Source organism: Helobdella robusta, assembly GCF_000326865.2.
Source record: "Helobdella robusta unplaced genomic scaffold HELROscaffold_1, whole genome shotgun sequence".
NCBI classification, from domain to species: Eukaryota; Metazoa; Annelida; class Clitellata; order Rhynchobdellida; family Glossiphoniidae; genus Helobdella; species Helobdella robusta.
Window position 1 is genome coordinate 4,760,997 of NW_008703570.1, and position 20,449 is coordinate 4,781,445.

Consider the following 20,449-nt stretch of genomic DNA (forward strand, 5'->3'; position numbering starts at 1 on the left):
GCCAGATATGTTTGGCTAGAACTTCATGTTACAAAACTCAAGAATCTTTGGAAATATTTAAAGGTCGAGTTAGGAACAGATGAAAGCAGTGACTTATTGCTGATGTGTCAAATAATTGAAACTTGGCCAGAAAAATATTTCTCATTTGCTGCAAGTTGGAGATTTTTAAACAAGACGAAAAGAACAGTTGAAACACTCAATTGTGTAGCTATGAAAGATCCTTGGAAGGCAAAACTTGGCATGCTTTAATAATAACTTTCACATTTTCCAAATGAGGTACTTGAAATAAAAAATTAATAAAACCTTGAACAATACCGGACACTTAATGCCTTGGTTTTGAATAAACTTCAACTTTTATAAACTAGCATCCAAAATTTAAATGCTTTTCAAAGTATTAAAAATATAATTAAAAATAAAAACATTAACTAAATAGCTTCGTACAGTCCGCGTATTTTTGATATTTCACCGTTTTCTGTTTTTTCCACCACTTTCTCCGTTTGATGGTACTAAAACAAAATCAACAAAATCAACATGATCAGTTTCTTGAAGACCCAGATTGCGAACTAACCCTTGCGATGACGTCGGTCATTGGCATTTTATTGACAGTTGTTCCATTGATCAGCAGTATTTGCGGAATTGTTTCGTGTGCACCGAAAATGAAGAGAACAGCTTCTGCTCCGAGGCGTGTTGCCTGTTTGCAACAAATAGTCTTGACGATTGCTTACATGACAAAATTGGATTTTAAATTTATAAATATTTTTATAAAATAATTTTTGTTTCGAGAAGTTATTAGCCTATCTGTGCTAGTTTTTGTTTTTATTAAGCAGCCCTGACAAACGCAAAATTGCTTACATTTTATGCAGTACTACTTATAATAAGACATTTGTGCCACAAAGGCTGTACCATCCGCACAAAGTAACATTTATATGCAGTATGCACGCACGAACGCACCATACTCTCATGGCGTATGATAATCTTTGGGTTTCAAAGCAGGACATTGCGTAATTATAGCGCGAGACTGATTTCTACCGACTAAGCTAACTCGCTGACCGATTATAAAATAAAAGATAAAAAAAAATGAGAAAATAAAATATAAGATTTTTTTAAACTAATAAGTATTTTAAAACTTTGTTATTACTAATAATAGATAATAACAGATTGAAAAATAAAGAGGGCAATACGAAATGAAGTCATTACAATGATTCGATCATAAGCTGACGGTCTGGCAGTCTGAATGAGATGTCCGAAGTTGATTACCATCGTGTCCATGTTCAACGCTTCTGCTATCAACTAACAGGTTAATCAAGTACACCACACATTATGAATCAAGTAAATGAAATAACTTCACAAATTTTTTTAAATTCAACTAAAGAATCAAATAGTTGAACTTGCATTCTTCAACATGCTTTGCGTAATAACATTTCCTTCGCTATCTTTCGTCCCTTCAGCCAAAATAATCATATTCAAACTTTGTCCAGCAAATCGCATCTTAATCAATGGAAATAAAAAAAAACTGAATGATCTTGGGTATAGTCAAATTATTTAGAAAAAAATCAGGTAACAATTTTTATGGGTAAATTTACTGTGATTCCAATCTAAAACATACTACGTCACATTAAATTGAAAAGAATAAAACATGGCTGATTGCAGACCTTCGACAGCCTGTTGCACAGTTTTTCCTCCCACCCCTTTCTTGGAGGATTTTCTGGAATGAACAACCAATCGGCTTCCTCCGCCAGAGCCGCTGACAACGCCAAATGTCTTTTAAGTTTTGAAAATAATAATGTGATTTAATGTTACAAAAAGTGATAAAATAATTTTTGAAATAATTCTAAATTAAAGTGTAAAGAAATTCCTTTTTTGAACGATTTTTTCAGCAATTAACACTTTCTAACCCGCAAAGTTTTCCATCTATGACGAGTAACAAGCATTCTTGCAAACTGAATTGTGTTTAATAAGTTATCACTGACTGAAAATACGTTGCCATTGGTTGAATACTATGGTCTTTACAATAATGGACCAAACGACAAAATAAATGTCAACATTGAACCTTGTGAAACAAGATTATTATTTATTCGAAAGTAGTGTCATCAATATAAACATATTGTGATTTGACCAACCCGGATACCAACCGCAGTATGAGCCGTGAAACTTCATTGGAAAGAAGATTTAAAAAAAGAGACTTCAGGTATGAGACAAGTCCCAACACCATGCCACAAAACTGCCTTAAAATCTAGATCCGCAAGTTTATTTGAGCCAAATGATGAGAAGCGATGTGGCCGAAGAATTAGACACAAACTACAATATCAGTTTTTGAGTTAAAACAAAATAAGCCAAACCTTATTGTGCTTTCGATGCTGTCAAGACTATCGATAATTTTTTGTAGTGTTGAATCACTGCCAAGCGACATATCAGTGCAACACATGTGGTTCTCCACCGCACAGATTATGCCAACCAAATTAATATGCTCGTACTGTTGGGCCTTCTCTGATATCAAACGACCTGACGAGCGTTCAATCAATTCTTCCAATTAATCTTTCAATGACCCCTACTATCTTTGTCAAATAGTTTTCGGTGCATTAATTCTTATAATAATCCCTAATGTTGCAGCCGGTTAGTTGAATCTCGAGTTTATAGAGCTAGCCATTGGAAAGACTAATTAATGATGATAAATAGTTTGACTCAAAATTGCACAAAACTTGCTTAAAATGACTGAAGACGTGGCTAGCAAAAAGTCGCCCATGAAAAAACATATACACAAAAACATGCGACCAACCTGCTTCTACAAGATGTGCCAAATGAGTCTGCCACTCATTGTAAAGTTGGTTCATACCTTCCATTGATCCATTACTTCCAAGAAAGATAATTTTATTTATGCCCTTTGAAACCAGATTATAAACAGCATTGCACCTCATTTCGTACGAATGAAAACTCTTCCCATCACTTTTTCCAATAAATGATCCACTCTGATGAATGGTGTAAAAAAAAATTTGTGAATCACAATAGCAGCTACATTGATTTTATACATGGACCAACTTCGCCAACCCTCCTTGTTACTGACTGCCACGTGCCTCGAACAAAATTCTCCCCACCACTCGTCATACCTTCGAAGCCCTAGTTCATTCATTAAGTTCATTTATTGAGTTCACTCCGTAAGTTTATTCATCAAGTTTACTCAATAAGTTCATTCATTAAGTTCATTTATTGAGTTCACTCCGTAAGTTCATTCATCAAGTTCACTCAATAAGTTCATTCATTAAGTTCACTCAATGAATTCACTCATCAGGTAACATTTAATTGTTCATTTTTACAAACGTCTTCAATTTATATTTCATAAACACAACTTCAAGAAGTTAACAGTGCATGATAAATTATAAATAAATAAAAACACATTTTCCGTTAATAAATAAGAATATAATAGAAGTTGTCACAATTATTGAAGTTGAATTGAAGTTTTATTCATGATTAACGTTAAAACCTTTTTCGAACTTTTTTCTAGTCAACAAATTTCATGGATTTATTACTGCTAATCGGCAAGTTTCATCTAGCATTCTATAATTAATTCACTTTCTACAAAACAAAAGAACAAAATTAAGGTGTACCAACATTTTTGATTAAATAAACTTGGCAATCAAGAAACAAAGCCATCCGTACAGAAGCTCGTATAGCTGCGTTGCAACCTGCGCAAACAAGTTGTCTCATGCATCAGTTTGAAACTATTTTCATCCTATTAAAAGGTTACCTGGAACATCTTGTCCTGTATTAACGATGGCTATCGTCACGTTCTTGCCTTCACCTCTTCTGTATCGTTTCTTATCTGTTACGAACTCCAAGGAATCCATCCTGCCGGCTTTTTAATTTCAACTTAAATAATTTCATGCGCCTCTCTAATAATGTTTGTAGAAACAAGTGAACCGAATAATGCTTTTAAGTGATCATCATCATCAATAAAAAAATAATTGCAAAATTAAATAAAAAACAATTTTAATTGCTTGAAACAATTCATTGTAAAACGTTTCTGCAAAAAGAAGGAAGCATTGGGAAATTTGATTCCACTACGAAAAATTTAAGATTATTTAAGATTTTTTATTCGTTTTAGACTCTCTCTCTCTCCCTTTCTCTCCATAACTGTCAGCACAGTATAAATTTAAATATGCAAGTAGTTAGTAGGAAAGTTGTCACAAGTAACTACACACAGCACCAAAGTTCATCCACTGTCGAGTGAGCCGACCACGCTGCACACCGTAGTTATATTGATAATTCGGCTCACCTATGACTATGAATAACTTTTAAAAGGTAGTTATATAAGTTTCAATGAAGTTTTTAGGTTGGGTTCTTTGAAAGACTTCATTTGAATGCTTTTTTAAAACGTATATATACGCGGCTCGAAAAAATTCAAATTTTGAAAAATGGCTCGTACAAGGAGCTTGGCACCCTCGTGTTATATTTAAACACGCGTATTTATATGTGCTTTTTGTGTTTGTCGTTGAAAACTCTGAAACAAGCGCGCAAAAGAGAGTGACCTTTTTTGACCTTTAATAATAATAATAATATATAATAATGAAAGTAATAATGTTTTAAGATCCAACCAATTGAGAGCAGGAACTTTAAAACAAACACTCACACAACCAAATTATTTTTAAAAAAAGCCGTTATAAACAGATATCTGTTTTTGTTTACAAAAATTAAAAATCGTTCCCCATTTTTTTTTATTTCGTTGAAACATTGGATGGCAAGTGAAACATTCATCTGCCGGAACACATGAACGGACGGAGCGATGCTTCAGTAATCGTTCCCATCATTCATCATCCTCGTTTGAATGTTCAACACGGAACTTTTATGATCGGAACAACAAAGCAGCTGTTAAAATAAAAATTTAAAACGTAGTTGATTTCTATCATGATAACTCTTGAATATTTTATTTCATAGAACCAATTTGTGTATTATTTACGATTTTAATTTCATGAAGCATTTTTGTTTCAAAAAAAACCTCAGCACTCCATCTATGCTGTTGGACATTGCTCTCCTGCCTGGTTCTACGACTTATATATAAACAGTTTGTTGAACGTTCTACTTGAAGGAACACTCAATAAAACGAATGGAAAATAATATACCTTTAACGTTAACAACGACGAAATATTCAAACTGGAAATTTATCTTTCCTACTAATACTATTCAACTGATCGTGAAAAATTATAGCGTTGAGCCAATTCAACCTTGAAATAAAGTTATATAAATAATACTTTTTAATTGCTCAATCGGTAAGTTTGGATGATGAAACTCAGAATAGAGTAAACAAAGGCGAAATAAAGATTGGCCTGATTAATGTACACAACCGAACCCGACAACAACAACAAAAACTTTAAATAACATCACAAAGTTAGCATCACATACTAGAATCAAATTCCTTTTTTGTCGAAACCAACCAACCAGCAAACCACAGCCAACATTTCACCAACGATGAAGCTGATAATGCATGTAGAAAACGAACAATAGTAAAAACTGTACATGTGCACCATTTATACTAGATACATTATTTGAATCTTCAAATTTTCTGAACTGATGATCACGATGCTGCCGAAGCTTTTTATGTAGAATGCAAGTAATGAAAGAAAATAGCAAGACTGAATGATCGAAAAGTTTGCTAGCAACCTGAATAAATTATGAATTAGTTGATGAATTCTATAGCGATAAACACTGTTACTTCTGAAAAATGCACATGAGTGAGTTGTGTGTGATGTGTGTGTTATATGTGTGTTTGTGTGCGTGAGTGTTTGCTGCAATTCGACATTTATTTATTTTTATTTGCACTTAAAAAATGGGAAATATAGGCTTGATTTTAAAATTATTTTTATCAGGAAGTCAACGTGGTGGAAACCCATTCTTTCAATTGTGTTAAACTCTGCACGTGAGATGAACGGAGCAGCGTGAAAATATCGAAAATCGGAAAAAAATAAATACCTCGATTTTTTCTATTTGATTTCAAGCAAATTGTTGACACAATTTAAAATGTCACTTGTAATGAAACACCAAACTTATCACAAAAAGTTTCTCAAAGAAAACATACAACGTAAAATTAACAAACATTAAAATCAATAGTTAATAGGGGCAAACTTGCCAACGCAAATCAGTTTAAAAAAGCCCAAATGTTAACATATTATTTATAAAAGCTTAATTAATTTAAACTTTATTAAATAAATTACGAGTTCTAGTTATATTTGAACTAAAGAACGTTTTGAAAACGATCAAATTTGAAATTACGTATGATAGCAGAACAAAATGTAAAGGAACGTTACAAACAGCTGCAGATGTTATTGGGCCCTGGAATGCATTTTGGTTTCTAACTTAATATCTTCTCGCTTGGTGTCGGCATTGGATGCTGTCTGGCTTTGAATGAAGAGTGGGTCGTAGTGCACCAGGGTCTTGGCCAGACTTTTGAGGTGCATCCACCACGTCTCTCGAGTGTTGCGGTTGCTGTCACCCGCCATGGTTGGAAAGTTTTTGATGAGAAATGAAAAAATGCACCTTTTTAACTCACAGTCAGATTTAGCAAATAAAATTGTTCTATTATGTTTGATCCAAATCTAATAGATAAATGTTGAATGAGTATACGGCCGTATATATATATATATATATATATATATATATATATATAATTATATATATATAATTATATATATAATTATATAATTATATATATTTTAATTTATATTATTTTAAGATAGAAATAAAATAATCTGCACCGTTTATTTGAGAGGAAATATTTTTTTTGTTGGCAATGAATTTTTAAAAAACTCGGTCAAAAATTATATAATTATATATATATATATAATTATATATATATATATATATATATATATGACCGTACCATGAAAATGATTTCATTACGATTAATTGTCTGAATTATAAACTTTTAAGCAAGTTAATATGTCTAGGGCCGGATTTTGAGTTCTGAAGCCCTCGTGGCAGGAAAGAAGCAATAACACCCAATTTTTCAAAATAAAAAGAGCAATTTTTGATCGAGTTTTTTAAAAATTCATTGCCAACAAAAAAAATATTTCCTCTCAAATAAACGGTGCAGATTATTTTATTTCTATCTTAAAATAAACCGCCGTTAAAAGTTGAAAAACTTTGTTGATATAAAAGATTAAACAGTTTTTTTTAATTTTTTTAGGCCACACGAGAGAAGAACAACCCTCTACCCCCAATTTATTGGCGAACATAACTCTCAGTCCAACACAAAGAGTGACAAGTTGAACTCATATTTTTGCTTTAAAAGATGCGTTGCTGATAACGTCGTTACCGCTCAGTGAAAATAACAGGACTTCGGCTACTCATTTTGGAAAATTAGTTGTGCCAACCCCTCGCAGATTTTCGGTGTTCACCCAGTTTTTTATAAAAGTATTTTTAATTTAGTTTAAAATGTTATTTAGTAAATCGTAAAATGTAATTGCAAAAAACTTATTAAACAAAAATTAATATAAGTGCAATTAAGTCGGGTTGACACAATAGCCCTTTTTTATTTTTTTTTTATCCACCTCATTTAAAGTTAATTTAAAAATACTGACTAGAAGTTGTATTGTTTTTTTAACTCCTGGACAGGCGTGAAGTCGATCTGATGTTTGACTAACCCGGCCAGCGTGCACGTGTCGCTATTCAACGTGTTCACCCCACCTGCTCTTCAGAAGTTACATCTCTGTATGTCTCATCTTACTAACTTTTTTAGGAACGAGGCTCAAGGTTAACAAATATTACTGAAATCTATGGTGCCATCATTAAAAACATCGTTTAATTTTAAATTAGTACCTATAGAAATCGACAAATCAATCAAAATTTGCTGCCACTTGTAATTACCAACGCCATTCAAATTATTGACGTCACACACAAGTTGATGACGTCACACACAAGTTGATGACGTCACACACAAGTTGATGACGTCACACACAAGTTGATGACGTCACACACAAGTTGATGACGTCACACACAAATTGATGGTGTTACCTGATGAAGTCAAATTCTCATTCAACTGAGCAATCAGATGTTCTGCAGTTCTTGATGCCAGTTTTATGGCCAGCAATCTATCGTAAGGAGAAGGTCTTCCCCCCTGAGTCAAAATAAAAAATTTTGTCTGAATGGATTCGTTAAGCAGGCAAGCTACATACTGATCATTTATTTCTATGCGATCGATTGAATTAAAATGAATTTAAATGCTCGCCAGGTTAAAAAGTTTTTAAAAATTATCTAAAAATACTTGTTTTTGTCTGTAAAAACATACATGTTTCACTAAAAAGCAAGAAAATTAATAAAGTTGTCGTAATAAAAATTTTTTTTTAAAATTTTATCCAAGTCAATCTGCCATTTTTTCGTATCACCAATACAAAGTCTTCAACAATGTGAACAATACTTTCGCTAATGTTTTCATTTGTTGTCATTTAAAAATTTTACTATCCAACATATTGTAATCACTTTCTATAATTAACCTGTTGTTAATTTTTTGATTCAGCTTAACTTAACGACTATCGATTATTCTTTTAGGTACGTTATTAAAAGATAAAACAATGAAAACAATTAAAAAATTTAAATAACAAAACAAAACAATCACATTTATATAACGAATACTATTAAACAATACATTTCAATCATTGCATTTTATTATTCTTGAAAAAATAAGATATTTAGAAGAAATTACGTCTTGAATTTCTTTGAGAGCGATTTTCTTCGTGATGAAGGCCGATCGGCCCTCATGTGAATAGACGCGCGACAGAAAATCCAAATTATACGACGGATGCGACTCGTCTGACCTTGAACGTTTCATTATCACTCATTTAATTATTATTTTATTATCGCTCATTTAATTTTAAGAAAATGTTACTTAAGAAGTTACTAACATCAAAACAATTCCAATGTTGGAGCCATGCCTGACTTTGATAGCTACTTGTACAAGGTCAGTCTGCAGAGTTGTGCATTACAATCAATATCAGTCATCAATCATCTTCGGATTGTCCAACGGCGCTTTTCATTGTTAAGCCAACACATAGGAAAAATGTAATATCGAGAAGAAAATTGCAAATCTTGCAATCAAACTTATGACGAGCGGTTCTCTGTTGTGAAATTAAGCTTCCTCAACAAATAACCAGGCGCTCTAAGCCATCAGACAATTTTTGGAATTTAAATATTATTTTTCAATATGATTTCAATACTTTTCTTAAATACACTTGAACAAATATTTTCAATATTTTATGTCTCTAGATGCCCAACTCAGAATTAAAGTCCTTTTGGTGCGTAAATTAAAGAATAAAAGGTTTTTAAGAGAATGATTTTGGCAAAAATAGCATGTGTTGTAGAGACACACCAAATGTTTAGTCTAGCAAAGCATTCTGCTGAAATTTAAAGTTAGGCTTCAGTCTCGGCAGTTTTTAAAATTTCTGGTATTCGTCCTTCGGTTTTGACTATTTGTTCTTCGGCCATATTCACAATTCAGCGCATCTCTAATGTTTTGGTACATTGTGGTGTAAGTTGGAAATTATTAATTGAACAGAATGTTGAGTGAACATTTAAACTGACTAATGAAATTTAATTGTGCTTAATAAAACGAGCAGTCAGTTGCACTCCAATTTTGTTTCGGCACTTTGTTTGCAGCATCTGTTGCACATTTATGCACGGAAACATTGAATTTGTGTGCATGTACAACAGCTCAGCTTTTTCAGAGATGTATAGTAATAAAAAAATACTATACATATACGATTTATATATATATACACAGATCTATATATAAGCTAACCATAATTTCTTTAATTCCGAAAGATTCTTCGTAGATGTAGGCGATGTCGGCAGCGGTGGCAAGGGCACTCATCGTGGTCAGGTATCCACATTTCCCTCCGATGGTTTCAAATAAGAACACGCGATTTTTACTGCCGGTTGCAGACAAACGCGTTCGGTCGCATAACTATTTAAGTAATCATCGTGGCGTCTTACAATATGTTCAAATTTTTAATTAATTTTTTTTATAAATAACATAACAGGGTTTGAAGTGGTTGAGTAGATTAGAGTCTGTGTGAGAACCACTGCGAGAAAAGTGTCCAAATATCCTTACTTTCCGAGCTTGATCTTGAAACTGTTGATTAATTCCGCGGAGACCTTCTCATCACTCAGATTATTCCAAGTGTTTATCACTCTACTGCTGAAGAATCTTTGCTTGACTGCACTCTCTATTTTTTGAAGAGCTTGCATCTGTGGCCTCGTAATCCTATTCTATTCTCCAGTCGAAAAAAAATCTGGTAAACGGTGTTTCTTCTTTCTAGGTAATCAATTTGTATGATCGTTTGTGTAGCACTTTATCAAACGCTTTCGCAAAATCCAAATAGAATATATCCACGGAGTTTTAACTGTCGACGTTTGCATACACTTCCTAAAAAAAATTTAAAAGATTTGACAGACAGGAACGTCCTTTCATGAATCCGTGTTTGGCCGTTTTCGGTTATTTTGTTATTCATCAGATGTTCAACCATGTTCATTTTCACTATTTTTTCAAGAACTTTCCATAGTATACATATTAAACTGACTGGTCTATAGTTGCTGATAGCACTCCTTCTTCCTTTTTTGAATACTGATGTGACAATGGCATCTCTCCAGTCTCTTGGCATTTCACCCGTCTTGATGGATTCAGTAAATTTTTCTGTTAGAGTGGCTCCTAAACCTGGGATGCAGTTCGTATATTCCTGGTGTTTTATCTTCTCTAAGAGATTCTAACATTTTCACTACTGTTTCTTCTGTAATATTTATGTTGTTGAGTACTTGTTCTTGTTTTACTTCAAACAGTATCTCAGGCTCTGGGATGCATACTATACCTCCTTGCGTCGGTACAGATCCAAAGTAGTTGTTGAGGAATTCTTCATTATTTGTGACAGTATTGTCTTAGTTGTCCTTTAGTGGTCTAATGTTTCAACATTTAAACTACTTTTGATTGATGAAATATTAATACTTTGAAATTATCTGAAACTCGCCTGACAGGGTCTGTTCTGCTGATCCATCGAATCGAAAGTATACACTTCTAATTGTTCAACCATGGACTTAAACTTATTCAATAAAGATTTTAGCTAACAAAATGAAATTTAAATGATCAATAAATTCTATTTTTTATTTTTAACAAATTAAAAAACAATTTCAGGGATTTTCTTGGAAAGACTGTTATTTTATTTAAATTCTAGTTTCATTCATTATCAATTAATAAATTCATCAGCATTTAATAATTTCTATCTTTTGATTTGACTGAACAACATTCGATTTGATTTAGTAGTATAAATATCAACAGCTTGCAATTTTACCGACCGTTAATATAGATATTAACGATTTTGCAACCTAGCCTAACCCCGTCGTTATTGGCTTAGAATTAAAATATTTTTAGCTTCATGATAAAATATTTGTTAAAATGTTTAAAAAATTATTAATTAAAAACGTTAATGTGTTAATATATAATTAAATTTATTTACCAACGAAAAATAATGTCGAGCGAATTTTCTGTTTTATAAAGAAAAACTGTTGAAATCTGTTAAAAAATTAACCTCACTTAAATGGAAAAAATCATCAATGGAAATTAATACTAAACGAACGGAGATAACATACTTCAGTGATTTTATTCAGGACGGTATCTGAACCGATTGAAACCTCGGTGCCAGGCAGATTATTGAAAGGTGAGGCAGGAATGACGCATATTGGAATGCAAAATTCAATGTGTTTCGCACGAGATTCTCCCATTATGAGAGCTGCATGGAAAGCCTTAACATCGTTTGATGGTTCAATGAATAATTAACTAATATAACAACGAACATTCTTATTAATACTTAATACTATTTTCATACAGAGTAAAGATGAGGTAGGATTGTCTTGGGGGTCTAGTGCTCGCTAGTTTAGTAGCAAGGATTTATTAAAAATCCACGTTTCGATTTTGTGAGGGATTTAAACTTGTTAGAATATTTACACATCAATATAAATGAGCCCGATAAATTGTAAATTTCAGGTTAAGTTCTCATTTATACAAAGGAAGGACACATTCGTCAGTCGGTTTCCGTGAATACGCCAAGCCTCGTCAATTGAATAAAATGAAGTAATAATAAATCAATTAGTTTTTACCATATTTTTGTTATATTATACATACTTTTAAAAAAGCAAAAACCATAGAGCAGACTTCCACTTAATTGTATAGGGTGAAAAATAATTAATGTTCAATACTATTGTCAATAAAAAACATCTGTTATTATAGATATACTGCCATTTTTGTGATTACAATTATATAAATTTTATATTGTGTGTGTGTGTATATATTATATTATTGATGAAAACCACAGCATGTTCGGCAATAGTTAACTTCCAATTTAACTTTTCGATTTTTCTAACGGTCGATCGTAAATCATATTAAGACTGCCAAAAATGCAATGATTTACGGTTAACCGTTAGAAAAATCGAAAAGTTAAATTGGAAGTTAACTAATGCCGAACATGCTGTGATTTTCATCAATAATTGCATTTCTGGCAGTCTTAATCCAGTATATATTATATATATATACATATATATGTATATATCGTATATATATTATATAACATGTTCAGGTATATACAACTATTTTACTTCAAATCCTCCAACTAGAAGCAAAGCTGCGATTTTGAATTTTCTCATCTGTAAAGCTATTTTGTCGACTCCAAATTGGTCTATTAGATACCTGAAATTTAATTTATTTTACTTTTTATAATGAAAGTTTACGAAATTAAATTAATTTAAAAAAATAACTAACTATCGTTAAAAATGACATTAAAAAGTTTATTGAAGAGATTCAAAAGAAGTTCTAACGTGCTGCAACCAATGTTGCATCCTCCATCTTTCGTCCAGCCCTGTACATTTTCCCATGTTAACAGTTCAACCTATTCAACATATACCTCCAATGTTAACAGTTCAACCTATTCAATGCATACATTCCATGTAAACAATTCAGCCTATTCAATGCATACATTCCATGTTAATAATTCAACCTAATCTAACCAAGTCTTTATCTCTCATCATACAGACAATTTTTCTATGCCCTCAAATAAATGATATAGGCAGTAATGGCATCTTACCAGCTCGCGCCAAAGCACGCGAACTCAAAATCTTCTATTCTTATTCTGTATCTCCCATGCTTCGTCATTTGTTTGAATAAACGAGTGTCGGGGTTGGTTAAGAAGTTATAAAATAAGATATATTTTATATAAGATATAAGATTTGTCAATAGAATAGAAATTGAATTATGTAAATAGTCCAAGATATTAGGGGTTGTATTTGAGTCCAATATGTCTAGGCAATCTCACGTCAAAGCATTATCGCGTGAATGTTGCTACAGTTACGAGGTTTGAGACTGGTCAGAAAGTCTTTGAACAAAGATTCACCCCAGATAAACACTTGTTTGCTCAAGATTGAAATACTGCAACTCCGTTTTACGGCATATCAAAAACCCAAATCGGAAAACTGTAGTCGATTCAGAATCAAACAGCAAAAATTGTATCGGGTGGACGGTTCAAATTTAGATCACATTACTCCAATACTTCATTGCCTAGGATTCTGACCCTTACTTTCCTTTGTTGAAATAATCCATACTTAACAAATATTCCAAGTTGTAAATTAGTTATGAGTGAAAGAGACTTTGCCGTTATAGGTTTCTCTGTGTGGAACAGCCTTCCACAGCATCTGCGATAGCTCAGCGTCCTTTTGTCGGCATTTTTCAAGTCTAAAAACATTTCTTTTTTGTGATTTTTTGCAGCTTTGCGCTTTCAAGGTGCTGGAAAATATCTTTATAACTGTCCTAATAAAATAATATTATAACACCTCTTTCAAGTACATTATAATAAGCCAGATAAGTGATAGGTTTTGTCATTTATTAAATAAAAAGTAGGTTTTTAAACGTGACATGACGTCACCTTTAAAAGTTTTGCATGTCAACACTGAATGAAAAGTAACGTTGATTGTGACCCATTTATGTAAATATAATCATACAACAAATTTAAATGATTTTTCAATAATTATTATTTTATAAATAATAATTTAATTTAGTAATAATTCACTTGATTCTGCATGAGTCCTTCAAAGCCGTGGTATATGGCGTACACGGAGTATCCGGATTTGTTGACGCACCTTACAAAAGTTCTCAACGATGAATTTATTCCACAGGACGGTACACCCAAGCAAATTATTCCAAACACATATTTGTTCTTCAACATTTTAAATATACGCCATTGTAAACATGCAAATTTTATTTAAACAGATCTTTATTAGAGTGTTGTTCAACTTTTTGAATAAGTTTTCTGACTAATTTTTTTAATTATCAGAATTTAATAAAAAAAATTCTAAAAATCCCGATTATATTTTTAATTTAAGAAATGTTTTGATACAATCTTTGGGCTATGAGTTTCAAAATTAATGTGGTTGGCTCGTGCATCGATTAATTTTAATAGAATTTTCACGAACGAATCAATGCTACCCAACAATACTAGTACTATGTTCATCATCGTCCATTCATTCAATCATTTATTTGTTAATATGTTCATCGTTCAATCATAAATTATTTGTAAATACTTTTACGTTGTGGCTGACAGGAGGTGAGATGCTAGACAGCATGCAATAAATGTTGAGCATATTTTTGAAAAGCCTTCAAATGAATATTTAAATGGTGAAGCAATTTAGAAGACATTCTAAAAATAGGCAAACTTACAATCCACGAGTGTTCAGAACACCTTCGTAGTCAAACTCTTCCATCATGTTCTTTATCGATTTGAACTAGTTGTAAAACAAGTAACGTTTGATTCAGGTAAAGTTATAACAATAATGACATTCTATCAAAACCAAATCAAAATGAAAATAATACTTTTGCCAGCGTTTCAGCAAGCGAATGTCTAACAATCTGATTTCCCTGCAAAGCCACTACCATCGGCATGGTTTCTTTTGAGGAATCCAACAAACACATCACAGCCTCTGCTCCGAGACGGCTTGCCTGTTTAAATGTAAGCAAATTTGTTTTATATCATTATACAGAATTTTAATTTATTAGTTTCACAGCTATGTACTATAAAGACTGGCCAGCTGATTGAGCTGAACATGTTAGAAACACGAAATAAAAAATGTATCCAAAACAACATTATCGTGCGTGACTTTTAACTGAAAATATTTAGAACTTTACCACTTCCTGTTTTATATTCGAAAAAGCACGTGACCCGAATGAAGCAGGTGTTTGAAATTTTTCAGTTATATTGATCAGCGTGAACCCATAATGTTAATTATTAAATTGCAATATTTAATTTGCAAATAACCAATATTCTGTCGAATGCTGATGGACAGCCTCCCCTCTGCACGTGTCCGAGCACCGTAACTTTCGTGTCGCACTTAACATTGTCCTTTATTAACTGGAATCAAAAATATGTTCATTCAGCACACTTTTATTACTAAAAATTCACGTTTAAACTTGAAAGATTATCTTCAATCGAGAAATATTTTGTTACTCACATTGCACACAGGCACTCAAAAAGTTACATATCCAAAAAATAAAATGAAATAAATGAATAAATTTAAATGTGATCTAACTTCTTTCACTTGAACGGCTGATATTGGCTTCTTAGTATGATCAATAGCTCCCTCGGCGATGATGACCAAGTTCATTTTTTGGTCACTATCACGTGCCTGCAATAAAATTATTCTTATTAACAGTTATTTCCACAAGCGGCTTCAATGAAGAAATCGTGAGGACCATCAAAAGTTTGTTGAACATCATTTCTTCCCAGCCCTTCTCTGGGGGATATTCAGGAATGAACAACCAATCAGCCTCTGCGGCCAGAGCGGCTGATAATGCCAAATATCTTTCAAGTATAATTTGGTTTTTCAAAATATTATTCCAAAATTTGAAATTTTTGTACAAGAATATTATGAAAAATATTTTATAAGTTAAGCAAGTGATTCATAAAAGGTCAAACCCGCTGTGTCTCCCGACAACTTCCAAAACGAAACATCTATGCTGGCTGCTGGGCAATAACAACAAATGTCTCAAGATCACCAAATCATACATACAAACATAGGGGCTGACTATAAAAGATGTTACGTAGTTTTTGTGTTTTTTAACTCCCACCCCTCCTCCTGTTTATACTGCCCATATTTTAACCCCTTCTTAATTTAAAGCAGGTCAATTTTCACCAATATGAATAAAATGAAAAAAGCGTACATTTAAGCAACAAAGAAGCAAGTTTTTTCAATGCATTCTGAAGACATTTTTTGACAAAGATTATCTAACAAAATTTTCATTAATTTATTAACGAAATTGAAATAATGCAAAAGCTAAACGTCGCATGAGCTCTTTTTCAAAACTCCCTCTCTTTCACAAAGTCTCACATTTTTTGGCCCTCGATCAAAGCGTGACCTTCTTTTCTCAGAAAGCCCCATATATATATTTATTTACTTAATTTACGTACATCACACTCACACACTCACATATATATATATATAAAACAAACAATATATAAATAATAATTAATTAATAGCCCTTATTGAAATACCTAATTGCCGCAGTTTGGATGCTATCCAACGACTCCATAACTCTGTTGAGAGCGGAATCTGTGCCAACGGACATGTCTGTGGAGCAGAATTCATTTTCAATGGAGGCCATGATGCCCATTATGTTCAGGTTGCTACAAGCCGCTCCTTTATCGGGCGAAATCCTGTCTGAATGCAATAAGTGATGACAAAAAATATTTTGAAAAACCACCTTGCTTAACAGAAAGGCTTATATTGAAATGAAATATCATTTATTAACCTAAAAAACTGTAATTTCCAAAAATTGAAGTTTGACAAATTTTGGCACAAAATTTAATTCGTAACTATGTAAGTAAGATTTATAAGCAACTCAGAGTCGAGAGGAAGAAGAAAAACCGGTGTCCGAAGATTTTAATCATTCACAGTTGACCTGAGCAAAATGTGATGTCTGATTTTATTGGCATTTTAAATGTTTAAATTTAAAAATTTTTGTAAAATTTTAGTTTTGGGGCTTCAATTAGTTGACTTTTTTTTCTTAACCTATTTACTGTGTTAAGGTGAAAGCAAAAATAGTACAATTTCTTGTGCATAAGCCGCAAAAAATATTTTTTCATTTGAAATTGATATTTGAAAAAGTTAGTTTAAATTTATATTAATTAATTAAACATTTTATATTATGATGAATATTTTTTTTATCTATTTTTATACTGTTTAACAATATATTTAGTTTCTGACTTGTGTTCAACAAAATTTTCAAATAAATTAATATTAATGTAGGGCCATTAAAACATATCTTCTTAAATATATTGGAAACTTTGAAATGCCAGATAAACGTGACTGCGAGTTTTTGAGGTTTTATTATTTTTAAAATAATGAATAACTGGATTCAATGAGCTCGACGATATGTTGGTGCCATTCTTGTTTCAGAACGAAGAGGGCAGACAACGTTCCCTCACCACCGATGCCCACCAAGTTCGTTATTCCCAAGTTCACTAAATTGTAAACAGCTTTTAATCTGCCTGCTCTCTCATGAAATTCGTTGCTCTGCGAGCTCCCTAAGACTGTACCTCCCTGCAAATGGTGCATAAGAAAACTACAATTTAACTTTTTAAATTTTGCATAATTGATCATAAAATGGAAAAAACCATTTGAATAATATTGTTCGCGGAGGCCCAAGTAGCCGGGACGATGTTGTTGCCTCCATCAATCATGCCTTGAAATCCTTCTTTAATAAAGTAAACCTTGCATTCCATGTAGAGGCCCATCCTTAACGCCGCTCTCACCGCTGCATTTATTCCTTTGTGTTTTTTTTTCATTTTGAAACAAATTTTACTTTGAAATTTATAATTTGTGATATTAACATTAATGTTGGTTTGTTTTGACGAATTGGATATGATGAATTTGTATGTGTAAAGGACAATCAAAGGTACGTCAATAAAAAATTGTTAAAATAAACTACAATTTCATTCACCGAATCTAATTATTTTAATAAATTTACCAACGTTACACTTCGAATATTTCGGTGTGGTGAATAAAATGTTTGCCAATCTTTTAATTTATTAATTTAGTTTGAAAATCAAATAATTTGGCAAATCAGGTGACTGACGATAGAAGTTTAAAAATTTATAAGCTGCCATAATATAGTTTTTAGAAGCTGTGCGTTTACCACGATAAGTTTTAAGATGGAAAAAGTCGCATTATATATATATATATATAATAGTCTGAATATTACCAAATTATTGGTATTAATCAATTTATAGTTTGTTTTTTCAATTTATAGTTTGTTTTTTCAATTTATATATATATATATATATATATATATATATATATATATATATATATATATATATGCAGTAATTTATGAAATCTACCGAATTTCAAAGTTAGAAATTCGGTAGATTTCTAGATTTCATAAACTACTGCATTAATTATGGTCTTATATATATATCTTATATATATATACATATATATATATATACTACATATGAATATACTATATATATTCCTATTAACTACAGTGTTATAGAATGTTGGAGAAACCACAATTTAGTAACCTTGTGCATCTGGACCACTAGTGAGAACACCGATAATCACTCCTTGACCAGCACTTATGTTGTACTTGCGACCTTCCACTCTTACAAAAGTCTGAACTTCCATTTATTACAAATTTAATAAAATTTCTGCGCTTACAATTTAAAAATTAAAAATTTTATAATTTGAATGCTAAAAACAAAGTAAACGACTCTATTTACTTGCTATTTTTAGCGTCATCTCTTTTAAATTTAGTGTTCTAGGTTATTATAACCACATTAATATCGTGGCAGGGTAAAAGTATAAACGTATGGTTTTGTATCGTTTGTCAGGCATTGGTTCAACATAAGTCTAGCGTATGTGTATTGTTTTGAAAGTCTAAACCTTTTCTGGTACTCTTTCGTCGATATTATCAGATTAGACAAAGTCAGCAAAAAAATCAAGCAATTGCATTAGAAATAAAAAATTTCGAATTTGATATTTTGTATGTTGCCTTTACAAAAAAAGCCAAAAAATTATTTCATTCAAAATTTCAAAACTCTCAAAATTAAACGATGATTCAAACAGCGATGAATTTTTGAATACCTATGAATACACCAATGAAAACCTGTGTGGTAAGAGGTCCAAGTTTTAAAAAAGTTTTGAAATATAAGATTCGAAAGTAGAGTCTGTGGTAACATAATTTCCAAATGTTTCAAAATTTACAAGTAACAAGTTATTCCTCATTCTCGTGCCTTATCTTTTCAGGACATTGGCGACCATCGACCTTCACAAAACCCGATCTTTAACTCTTTGTTGTAGGGGTTATGTTCTGTTCAACAAGTGAAACAATGATTTCACGAAAGTAATCAATTGTTGACGGGGATCTCTTCTCCCTGCAATCTTTGCAGTAGTTGTTAGATTTTCCATTTCTTCCTTCTGCATAGTGTGACCGAAAAACTTTAACTGCCCTCGTCGGATTGTTTGTAGTAATTTCCTCATTCGTAACCAGATTGTTTTAATATATTTTCATTGGAAGTATGAGAGGTCTAACTAATTTTCATAATTCTTCTCAAAAAACAACTCCTCAGCAGCATAAATCCTTTTTTCCATTTTTTTAAAATTGTCCAGGACTCAGAGCCGTAAGTGAGAACAGAAAAAATGTAAAAATAACAGTTTAAATTCTGCTGATATTCTGATTTTACGGTTGATGAGGATGTTTTTCATTTTAGAATATGCATCTTTTGCCATAGCTTCCCTTCGTTTGACATTCACATCATATTTACATCCTTAATAACAATAAAATATTTTTGTTCCCCATAAGAATACACAGCCTTGCCTAACACCTTTTTTTATTTTGACAGAACTAGTCATCTTGTTACAACTTTCATCGCTGCTCATTGGTCCCAATAAAGGTTTTGAAAACTCTTCTGTCTTTTCCTTCAATGTCCAAATATTCCAATATTTCCACGTGTTAAGAATAACACGTGGGTTATGAATACAAAATACAAAGATAATATTCTAGATAAATTGAACAAAGTTTCTAACATGATATAGTTTATGTCAAAAGTAAAATTGTTGTTAGAAAAGATTGAGAAATAAAGCGCTTTTAATTTGGCGGACTACAGTCAATATGATTGCATCAAACAAACCGCTTTTCAAACTTTTGCGATAATGATGATTTACGACGTTAAGGTATTTGTGTAAATCATTGTCCATTTCTTTGATCGACATTTTTGTCAATAAATTATCAGATTTATGCAAAGAATAATTTGAATTGCAAATATAAAAAAATTTGGTTTCTAATAAATATAATAAAAAGACACTGCAATAACGCGAACATGTACATTAAGATGTGTCAAATTTTAAAAAGTTTTTTTTTGAAAAAACCAGGGCATGG

General features: G+C 31.9%; 2 protein-coding genes across 2 annotated transcripts in view; both read right to left on the bottom strand.

Annotated features, from left to right (window-relative positions):
* Positions 1–3,702, bottom strand: part of HELRODRAFT_62554 (hypothetical protein) — a gene marked incomplete at both ends in the record, with an annotated part of 7,771 nt that extends 4,069 nt beyond the window's left edge. Inside the window, 10 exons of the mRNA XM_009010829.1 lie at positions 442–506; positions 569–691; positions 1,198–1,283; positions 1,389–1,488; positions 1,653–1,761; positions 1,896–1,940; positions 2,340–2,502; positions 2,777–2,966; positions 3,037–3,114; positions 3,607–3,702. Of these exons, the coding sequence (XP_009009077.1) occupies positions 442–506; positions 569–691; positions 1,198–1,283; positions 1,389–1,488; positions 1,653–1,761; positions 1,896–1,940; positions 2,340–2,502; positions 2,777–2,966; positions 3,037–3,114; positions 3,607–3,702 (1,055 nt within the window). The remainder of the gene's footprint in view (positions 1–441; positions 507–568; positions 692–1,197; positions 1,284–1,388; positions 1,489–1,652; positions 1,762–1,895; positions 1,941–2,339; positions 2,503–2,776; positions 2,967–3,036; positions 3,115–3,606) is intronic.
* A 2,609-nt stretch (positions 3,703–6,311) lies between these two features.
* Positions 6,312–18,696, bottom strand: HELRODRAFT_63192 (hypothetical protein; the record flags this gene model as incomplete). Its single annotated transcript, XM_009010830.1, has 21 exons — positions 6,312–6,474; positions 7,569–7,652; positions 7,986–8,104; positions 8,690–8,801; positions 8,889–8,950; positions 9,782–9,946; positions 11,623–11,775; positions 12,625–12,715; positions 12,844–12,914; positions 14,088–14,234; positions 14,599–14,671; positions 14,735–14,799; positions 14,888–15,013; positions 15,330–15,422; positions 15,601–15,696; positions 15,764–15,872; positions 15,987–16,031; positions 16,563–16,728; positions 17,421–17,610; positions 17,685–17,836; positions 18,594–18,696. 21 exons carry the CDS (start codon positions 18,694–18,696, stop codon positions 6,312–6,314), a joined length of 2,385 nt encoding a protein of 794 aa, XP_009009078.1.
* Between the last annotated feature and the right edge of the window lie 1,753 nt (positions 18,697–20,449).